The sequence below is a fragment of the Triticum dicoccoides genome, chromosome 5A (genome assembly GCF_002162155.2).
Source record: "Triticum dicoccoides isolate Atlit2015 ecotype Zavitan chromosome 5A, WEW_v2.0, whole genome shotgun sequence".
Lineage (NCBI taxonomy): Eukaryota > Viridiplantae > Streptophyta > Magnoliopsida > Poales > Poaceae > Triticum > Triticum dicoccoides.
In genome coordinates, this window is record NC_041388.1 from 543,453,234 (window position 1) to 543,464,006 (window position 10,773).

A 10,773-nucleotide genomic window follows, 5' to 3' on the forward strand; every position below is an offset into this window, starting at 1 on the left:
GAACTGTGATCCATCTCCCGTAGCATGTTCTTGTTTGTTCTGCGCGTAGGAAAATTTTAATTTGCAGTCGACGCACCCTACCGTAGAACCCAACAGTACTCCCCTCAGAGCACCGCGAGCTACGCAGCCACAACCGCATCTCCGGTGTCGGCGGCGGCCCTTGCCGCAAACCACGCCGACTCAGTCGTGCGCTGCCGCTAGAGCGTCGAATCGAAGAGCCGGACACAGTGCCAGAAGGTCTGCCATGAATGTGACCTCGCTCCAGTGTTGCGGGATCTTACACCGCACTTGCGCGCCGCCTCCCTTTGCCTGTCCGGAACGGGAGGGCGGAGGCCAGAGCCGCCGGCCTCATTGTCACGGAGGCTCTTGTGGCCAGCGAACCCGCCGCAGCTCGACACCCGAAGCCACCACGGCAGTCCAAACCCGCGGACGACATTTCCGGCAAGAAAGTACAAGGGCCATTATTTTCACTAGAGCTTCTCTCTCGAACACATAGCATACGGTGGGTGAACAAATTACTATTTGGCAATTGATAGAAAAGCGCATAGTTATGACGGTATTCAGGGCAATTATCATGTATATATGCATCATGTCTGAGACAAGTAGACCGACTCCTGCCTGCATCTACTACTATTACTCCACCTATCGGCCGCTATCCAGCATGCATCAAGGCTATTAAGTAAATAAAAACATAGAAATGCCTTAATCAAGATGACATCATGTAGACAAAGTAAACCCAACTAATATGAATAAAATCCCATCGTTTTATCTTTAATGGCAACAATACAAAATGTGGCTTGTCCCTTTCTATCACTGGGATAGAGCACCACAAGATTAAATCCATCACAAAGCACCTCTCCCACTGAAGATAAACCAACCTAGTTGGCCAAACCAAACGGATAGATCAGGGAGAAATACAAAGCTATAACAATCATGCATAATAAAGTTTAGAAAAGACTAAATTACTTCTCATGAATATTCGGATCATAAACCCACAATGCATCGGATCCCAACAAACACACCGCAAAATAAGATTACATCAGATAGGACTCAAAGAAATCGAGGAGAACATGGCATTGAAGATCAAAGAGAGAGAGAGAGAGAGAGAGAGAAGAAGAAGAAGCCATCTAGCTACTAGCTATGGACCCGTAGGTCTGTGGTAAACTACTCACACATCATCTGTAGGGCAGAAAGGTTGATGTAGAAGCCCTCCGTGATCGACTCCCCCTCCGGTGGAGTACCGGAAAAGGCCTCCAGATGGGATCACGGAAGAACAGAAACTTACGGCGGAAAAAGTGTTTCGGTTGGCTCTCTGTTGGTTTGGGAATATTTGTGAATTTATAGAGGCAGAATTCGGTCAAGAGATGCCACGAGGGGCCCACAAGCTCAAGGGGTGTCCCCTCGGGGCGCGCCCTCCGAGCTTGTCACTCCCTCGTGACTCTTCTGGTCTTCTCCCAAACCTTCTAGGGCCCCTTCTGGTCCAGAAAAAATTAAACTAAAGATTTTTTTTCGTTTGGACTTCATTTGATATTGATTTCCTGAAAAGCCACTAATAGGAAAGAAAGGGTTAATCCCAAAAAGATATACAATTTCATATAAAACATCCAAGATTGATACTATAATAGCATGGAACAATCAAAAATTATAGATATATTGGAGATGTATCAAGCATCCCCAAGCTTAAGTCTTGCTCGTCCTCGAGTATGTAAATGATAAAACCAGAATTTTTGATGCAGAATGCTACCTAACATGTTTATCATGTAATATATTTTACGGTATGGATATTAAGAAAAAAATGATTCAAAACAATAGTCTATAATTTGATATAAAGACATCGATACTCAGACATACCAACAAAAATTCATGCCTTTCAAAATAAATATGTTGAAGAACACTATCCCTACAAAATCATATAGCCTTGTTATGCTCAATCTTCCTAACACAAAGTATTAATCATGTACAACCCCGATGACAAGCCGAGCAATTAGTTCATACTTTTTAACGCACTTCAACTTTTGTAACTCCCACGCAATACATGAGCATAAGCCATGGATATAACACTATGGGTGGAATGGAATGCGGTGATAGGGATCAATAAGGGGAAGTCAAAAAGGAAGATAGTCTTGCATCAACGCGGCTAATCAACCGGTTATGGAGATGCACATCAATTGCTATAATGCGAGGAGTAGGGATTGGCATGCAACGGATGCACTATGAGCTATAAGTGTATGAAAGCTCAAACTGAAAACGAAGTGGGTGTGCAGCGAACTTGCTTTCTCATGAAGACCTCGGGCATTTGAGGAAGCCCATCATCGGAATATAAAAGCCAAGTTCTATAATAATAAAAATTCCACTAGTATATAAAAGTGACAACTCAGGAGACTCTCCATATGAAAAATATGGTGCTACTTTGAAGCACAAGTGTGAAAAGGATATTAACATTGCCCCTTCTCTCTTTTTCTCTCATTTTTTTCATGGGCTCTTTGACCTCTTTTTTTATTCAATTGCTCATCCCGACTTGTGGGGTAATCATAGTCTCCATCATCCATTCCTCACTAGGACAATGCTCTAACATGATGATCATCACACTTTTGATTTACTTACATCTCAATAATTAGAAAAATATGGCTCTATATGCCTCTGGCAGTGTACCAAGATGTGCAATGATCTAGCGTAGCATGTATAAAAATGATGAACGGTGGCTGAGCCACAAATACTATTTGAGCTATATGATCATGCAAAACAATATGACAATGGAGATGTGTGTCATATAAACAGAATGGTGGAAGTTGCATGGTAATATATCTCGAAACGGGTATGGGAATGCCATAATAGTTAGGTATGATGGTTGTTTTGAGGAAGATAAAAGGAGGCTTATGTGTGATAGAACGTATGATATTGCGGGATTTGGATGCACCGGCAAAGTTTGCACCAACTCTCAAGGTGAGAAAGGGCTATACACATGCGGAAAGGTAAGAGTGTGTATAATCCATGGACTCACACTAGTCATAAAGAGCTCACGGACTTATTGCAAAAGTCCATCAGCACTCGAAGCAAAGTACTACTATGCATGCCCCTAGGGGAATAGATTGGTAGGAAAAGACCATCGCTTGTACCCGACCGCCACTCATAAGGAAGACAATCAATAATAAATCATGCTCCAACTTCATCACCTAACAAATCTGAACACCAATATTCTTACTAAACCAGAATCATTCACTAGTACCTCCCACATATCACTACCTTAATATCGCAAAACTCTTCCACAGAATCAATCATATAATAGTTAGGACCACTTTCATACCATATTAGGACCACTTTCATAACAAGTGCATATTGTCATTACTATTTATCAAATGCTTAAAAGGATATAACTGAAACACTAGAGCAACTGCCTAGCTCAAAAGATATAAATGAACCTCATAGAATATTCTAACAAATCACGAATAAATGTGTGTGACGGTATCCTGGACTAGGGGGTACTCACCACGTCGTCTCCTGATCAGTTGGATTGGGCCGAGGACCCCCATGGCTGTTTACTCATGGGCCAGTTCGGATAACCGATGCATGCACGAGGAAGATTCCACAAGACTTGGTGATCAAGACAAGGACTCTTCTCTACCGACGTATTCGACTAGGACTCTTGTTATCCTAGGCCTCTGGTACATTATATAAGTCGAGGCCGGGCTAGTCGGTAGGGGATATGCTAGATCATTATGATACTATTCATTATACCCTTAGATTTTAGACCATAACATATGATCTCGAGGTAGATCAACTCTTGTAATCTCTATATTCATCAAGATCAATCAAGCAGGAAGTAGGGTATTACCTCCATTAAGAGGGCCCAAACCTGGGTAAACACCGTGTCCCCTGTCTCCTGTTACCCATCGATCCATGACACGCAGCTTGGGACCCCCTACCCGAGATCTGTCGGTTTTGACACCAACAGTGTGTCCCTCTCAGAGGGTGTGTACAACAAAAGATGATTGCGGCAAACTAAGAAGCAAATAAAGTGAAAACTACTATGTCGCAAGATGCTCCAAGTAAAACTCATATCATGTGACGAATAAAAATATAGCTCCAGATATACTAATGGTTTGTTGACAAAAGAGGGGATGCCATCCAGGGCATCCCCAAGCTTAGGCGCTTGGTCTTCCTTAAATATTACCTGGCGATGCCTAGGGCATCCACAAGCTTAGTGTCTTGCCGCTCCTTATTCCTTCATCCATCATGATCTCACCCAAAACATGAAAACTTCAGCACACAAAACTCAACTAAAACCTCGTGAGATCCGTTAGTATAACAAGCAAATCATAAACTTTAGATACTGTTATAAACCCATTAATATTTTATTATTGCATAATACCTACTGCATTCCAACTTCTCCATGACTTATACCCCCGATATAATCCATAGATTCATCAAAACAAGCAAACTATGCAACAAAAAACAGAATCTGTCTAAGATAGAAAGTCTGTAAAGATCTGCATAATGATCATACTTCTGGAACTCTAAACATTCTGACAATTAGGATAACATGGGGAATTTCTATATTAATCATGTGTATCGAAGTCAGATCAAAAGCACGTTCTAGTGATTTTTATGAATTCCTGGACTAAGCGTAAAAGTTTCTGTTTTTTCACAAAATCAAATCGTCCCAAAGGCTTTACTTGGCACAAACACTAACTAAAACATCAAAAAATCATAGCAGAAGAATAATTGTGTCAACACACAAAAATAGAAAATAAAAAGAAAAAAGGAACTAGATATATTGAGTTGCCTCCCAACAAGCGCAATTTTTTTATGCCTCTAGCTAGACGTAAGACATTGTTTCAAGTGTTGTCATCTTTAATTCCCAAATGCCTTTTAATCAATTCTTCAAAATCTTATCTCATTAATTCCTTATTCTCATGTTCTACATTTCTAGTAGGAGAACTCAAATAGTTAAAGGGTCTTTGCTCGGTAAATTTAACATTCATAAATTCGAACTCTGAATCAGCACCTGCAAGCCGTCGCTTCTGACTCGGCACCCACCCCACCATCCACGAGGCCACGCGTGCCTACGATGTGGAGGTGTGGCATGCTGGAAGGCCCAAGACAAACCTCAACTTCCTGGAGCTCGAGACCCGCGCGGATGCATAGATGCTCGTGCCACAGGGCATTCGGATGGGGAGATACCGAAGAAGAAGAAGCCAAACAGGATGCCGGCCATTGTCCTTGGTCCCGGCGATAGTGACAAGGACGCGATGGCGAGGTTCGTGCAGGAGAATCTAGAGTATGGTCAGGCCGAGCAGGAGTACTTCTGGAAGCGCAACGCTGAGCGGAAGAAGGAGAATGAGGCCGGCCCCTTGACGGTGATCCCCGCCGAGTCCTCGGAGGTAGGGATGGCAACGGGTCCCCATACCCGCCAAACTCGTGGGGATTTCATCTATTAGGGGGTGGGGATGGGTGAAAAACATCCCCATGGGGATATTTACCAAACTATTTTATTCCCCATAGGGTACAATGGGGATGGGGATGATATCCTATTCCCCAGATCCAATACCCATCGGGGACCCGGTGAAAGGATCGATATGGTTGACTAGAGGGGGGTGAATAGGCAACTAACAATTTTTAGCTTTTCTTTAACAAGTTAAACTTTGCATCAAAATAGGTTGTCTAGAAATGCAACTAGGTGAGCAACCTATATGATGCAACGAGGATAGGTACACAAGCAAGCAAGAGATATGAAACAAGTAAGCTTGCTTAAATAAAGGCACGAGATAACCAAGAGTGCAGATGGTGAAGACGAGGATGTGTTGCCGAAGTTCCTTCCCTTTGAGAGGAAGTACATCTCTGTTGGAGCGGTGTGGAGGAACAATGCTCCCCAAGAAGCCACTAGGGCCACCGTATTCTCCTCACGCCCTCACATAATGCGAGATGCCGTGATTCCACTATTGGTGCCCTTGAAGGCGGCTACCGAAGCTTTGCAAACAAGGTTGGGGCTCTCTCCACAACTTAATTGGAGGCTCCCAACAAAACCATGAAGCTTCACCATAATGGAATATGGCTCCGAGGTGACCTCAACCATCTAGGGTGCTCAAACACCCAAGAGTAACAAAATTCACACAAGAAAGTATGGGGGAACCAAATATCCTTTGGTGGAAGTGTAGATCTAGGTCTCCTCCTTCAATCCCTAGCAAATCAACTAGTTTGAGTGGCTAGAGAGAGAGAGATCGGGCAAGAGAGCTTGAAGGGCATCAATGGTGGAGTGAGAGAGGTCAAAGGTAGGAGTGGTAGGTGGTAGAAGCCCCCTTAAATAGTCTCCCCACAATTCCAACCGTTACTGCGTTTTTGCACTGCGGCGGTACAACCGGTCCTCGTCCTGGTACAACCGGGACTCACGGTGTAACAGCAGAACCCTACCAAGCGATACAACCGGACAGGCGGGCGGTAGTACCGGCTAAGAAAGATAACCGGACTAACCGCCTGGCTACCGCACAACCACCGCATCAAAACAGGAGCTTGACCGGTACTTGGGCGGTGCCTGGCCGGAACAACCGCATGGCCTTGAGCTCTTGGGCGGCTAAGTTCTGAGCGGAAGAACCGCTCGGACCACCGGTGGTACCAGTCATCATGGAACGGCCGGACCAACCGGGCCACTACCGCCCAAGAACAGCATCAAACCAGAGGCGAGAGCGGTACTTGAGTGGTACATTGACGGAACCACCGCCCTAGCTGTTGCAGAGCATGGTGGCGGTACCACCACCCGAAGACAGCGGTACAACCGCTCGAGCAAAAGCTGGTGAGCGACAAGACCCAGCGGTACAACCGCTCCAGAGAGCGGTACAACCGCTGGGCAGAAACAGTGAGCAGGAAAGAGGGGAAGAGGCAAGGAAAACTCTCTCTCACACACACCTGAGGAAGGCAAAGAGAGGGTGAGAAAAGTGTACGTGAACTGATTCCCCCAGAGCTTCCTAATGAGGATTCCCTCTTGATAGTACGGGTACTCTACGACCAAAGAAAATAAAAACGTAGAGGACACGTCTTCGATCTTTTCCTTCGAGAGGTAATAGCAATCCGATGTAAGCCTAAGCATCGAGAACCTGAAACATATAGCACACGTTTAGACCACAAAGGGTTGTCATCATCATCCAAAACATAAAGTAGGGAAATGCCCTTTCACCCGGTTAGTAACTGTGATACTACAGCCAACCTTAAAATATTCACAAACAAACTTGCGAAGACAAAAGAAGCTCTGAAAAAAACCTTAAACCTATCTCACATCCTCACCTCAGCTGCCACCATGACCAAGAAGTCAATATGATCTAGATAGACATTAGCAGGACAAGGAAACACCATGTATGTATGTTGATTATAGGGTGTCATATTATGTATATGAGTATTTGTTTATGGGGATGGGGACCATAATGGGGCTCCGTTCCCCGATGGGGCATGGGTATGGGGAAATTTCATCCCTGGTCATGTAAACGGGGATGGGGATGGGATGATAGGGAATAGATGGGGATGGGGATGTTGTAGGTATCCCCATTGCCATCCCTACTCAGAGGAGGACTGTGATGACTCATAGGGGGACGAGGGGTGCAACAACCCAAGCAAGGATGAGTTCTGGAAGCAGTTCACGACCTCCCATGATGAGGAGTAGTTTCATCTTCGGTGTAGTTCAAATAGTAGTTCGAACTAGTACTAGTAGCGATAACTTGATGAATGTAGTAGCTCGAATTAGTTGAAATAGTCGTTTAATTTATGTTTTAAATTAGAACTATGTTTAATTATTATGTTTGAAATGAACTAGTAGTTGAATTTGCTGTGTTTGAATTTACATGTTTCAAATGAAGTACTAGTTGAAGTATAGTTTTACATCTCCATTTGCATCTCCTATTGGAGTTGCTGTTTTACATCTCCAATGTACATCTTTTGTTGAAGTTGCCTCTTTTTTAGAGAAGTATAAAATAATTTTTGAAAATGTAAATTTTTACATCTCCTGTTTTACATCTTTGAGAGATGCTCTAAGTGTCCTGTCAAAATCCGAGAGAAGTGGACCGTCAGGCGTCAACTAGCGTCTGGGCACGCATAGGCATCCTGTCATTGGTCAAGGATTTGTTGCCTGGCGGCGATGCTGGCGCGGACGCCTAGGCGTTGTTCGAGCCGTTCACCTTTGCAGGCACTGCAGCCTCCAACGCATCAGCAGTGGCGAGTATAGGCGTTGCTGCCACTTTCGGCGACGTCGCTGGGACGACCAACGCTGGCGCTGGTGTTGTTTTGACCTGCATTACACACGGACGTGCGTCAGAACAACTTGCATTGTGTGTGTGCTCGTCATGGGCAACGCGTGTACGTGCTCACCGAATCTTTCATGATGCCAATGTCATACATCGGCGTGAAGTCTGACTGGAACATCCCGAAATTTCGCTCAGCCACGGGCCCGGGCTTGAGGTCCTCGTTGAAGAGCGTGAATATGTACGTCTCGAACTTCCGCTTTGGCATGAGCGGTGTGCCTGACCCGGAACTAACCTCACGGAAGATATATTTGTTGTACTCAGCTGCCTCGGCCTGGCTCACGCCGATCTGCCCGTCCATCACCTTAGTCGGCCACCCGGTCTCCCCCACCAGGATCTCTACGTCCTCAAACCCAAGTTTCTTCATTGCCGAGTACACCGAGTCAAGTTGTGCCTCAAACATGCTGGTGTACGTGATGCCCGTACCCGTGTCTAGCACGCCAGGGTTCGGCCGCGCCAGTGCATACGGTAGTGTGTCACCGTTGTATCCAAAGTACGGGTACATGTTCACGATGAGTGGCGACTTGGTCTGCCGGAGAAATTGGAGCATCGGCGTGAAGATGGCGTCATCCCAGACGTCGCGAAACCGAGCCGCGGACGGCAGCTGGGAGTCTACCAGGATGCTGAGTGAGCTTGGCGTGGAAACACGAATTTCGTTGTAGCCAGCCGTGACGAGCGCATCCTTGAGCATCTGCATGGCGGGGACGAGCTTGCCGATGAGATTCTTGTCGGTCGTGTCCATGATCTCGTTGCCCACGGCGATGAGAGATATATCTGTCGAGGGGTAGTATGGCGCGATGTTGGTAGCGACCCATGAGTCGGCGCCGGTCTGGGTGGCGAGGCCAGGGATGTCGCCATTGCCTGCTGTGACTATTACCGAGATGCCCGTGCCGGCGAAGGCCCGAACAATGTCCGGGTTGGTGTCAAACAGCTTTACACGATCAATGTTTGTGCTGGTCACGAGGAATGCCGCAACCTTGGCCGGCGACGGAAGGTTGTCACCATTGGTACCGTAGTTGACACCGATCGCCGCGCTGAACGGTGCTATGACGAGGAATACGCATATGACCACCTCCGCGCGGAGCATGCAACCATGCCTTGGCGGGGTCGCCATGGTGAGCCGGTGTGCCGCTGGAAGATGGCCGGCCGGACACAAGCTAAATAGGTGGTCATGAGAGGTGCCCAGAATGGATTTTGGGCTATTGTTAAGGACCCTCTAATTATAGCTAGCTATACTAGGAAGCTATGCATAAGCACGGAGCCGATATCTTCAAACGCATGTGTGGGCTTCGGTCGTCCAATCGCTATAGCAAAGGCCGGAGGGACGGCCGGCATCGCGAGGCAGGCAGCACATAATTAAGATGTCACCCCCGGAAATGGAATCTTACGCGAGCGCACCGCACCTCTCCTTCCTCCTTGGATTATTACTAGGACCGGAATATAGCACCAATATGGCATTAGGTTATGCACGCATGCAGATGTGACAAAAAGCAATGATATTGATGCTTAACTTGCTGCTTCAATATACAATAGGTCTTCAATGGTTGGCTTGGCTTTGTTTTGATGAGATCCTCTTGTTACTACTCTTTCCTATAGTGCCAACTTTGGTATCAATTCGATTCCAAGTACAATAATCTCGGAATGACAACTTTAGAGTCCAGTTTTTTTTTTATCAAAACATATCCAAGTAAAATCTAGTTATGAATCTCTTGCCAATACAAAGATAAAGGTGATAACCGAATATTAACGTGCCTAGTGGTTAGTTTGCATATCATTTTTATTTTGGTTTCTTTCCTTCCCCACCTGCTTGCGTGAATGCAAATGCTCCTGCACACATTGATCCCACGGCCAAGAATCTTGCCGCGCTAGGAACACAACAGCGGAAAGTTCATTCCTTATACTTTGAAGCACCAAAAGTGCACTATTAGATGCCTCCAACTTGTCGACGAGAAGAAGTACATGAGGGATCGGACTACCTCAAAACAAACCCAATGCCAATAACGACATGCAACTATGCACCACCTGGAAAGCACGAGACTTCGCAACATGATCAACATCAACCTGCCGCTGCAGTAGACCCTCTGCCCTGTGGCTCAGGGCCGAGGAGTGCCGACCATACCAGCAAGCATAAAGGACAGAGAGAGGATGTCGTTGCATGTAAAAACTAGGTGCAGACACGGCCGCTAGCCATCGGAGCTAAGTTGGGGCTGAAAGGAGCTCCAAGTCACGTGTAGAAGGTAGGTGCAAAGGAGACCGCTAGCCACGGTCGGAGCCAAGGTGTTGCCGAGTGGAGCTCCAAGCCAAACCGCACATGCGGCCGCAATCAGGGATCATTGACACCCATCAATGTGAGTGCCAGTTGTACTGTGTCTGCCCAGGAAGGATGGTTTTCACCCTGAGTGATGGCTAACGGGGTGAGGAGGGAAAACAATGCACCGCCTGTCCGCCTCCAAGAGGGACAAGACACCTACAAGCATCGTCACCATCGATG

At 46.2% G+C, this 10,773-nt stretch overlaps 1 protein-coding gene across 1 annotated transcript; it reads right to left on the reverse strand.

The window, feature by feature from the left end:
* Nucleotides 1-7,812: 7,812 nt before the first annotated feature.
* LOC119297793 (glucan endo-1,3-beta-glucosidase-like) lies at nt 7,813-9,400 on the reverse strand. Its single transcript, XM_037575440.1, has 2 exons — nt 8,350-9,400; nt 7,813-8,270 (listed from the first exon to the last, which is right to left on the reverse strand). Exons 1-2 carry the CDS (start codon nt 9,394-9,396, stop codon nt 8,136-8,138), a joined length of 1,182 nt encoding a protein of 393 aa, XP_037431337.1. The 5' UTR covers nt 9,397-9,400; the 3' UTR covers nt 7,813-8,135.
* Nucleotides 9,401-10,773: the final 1,373 nt, after the last annotated feature.

Excerpts from the sequence above, each read along its gene's own strand:
- LOC119297793 (XM_037575440.1), bottom strand. The coding sequence starts at position 9,396 with ATGGCGACCCCGCCAAGGCATGGTTGCATGCTCCGCGCGGAGGTGGTC. Across the intron at positions 8,271-8,349 it reads TTGGCATCATGAAAGATTCG|GTCAAAACAACACCAGCGCC; the intron begins GTGAGCACGTAC and ends TGTGTAATGCAG.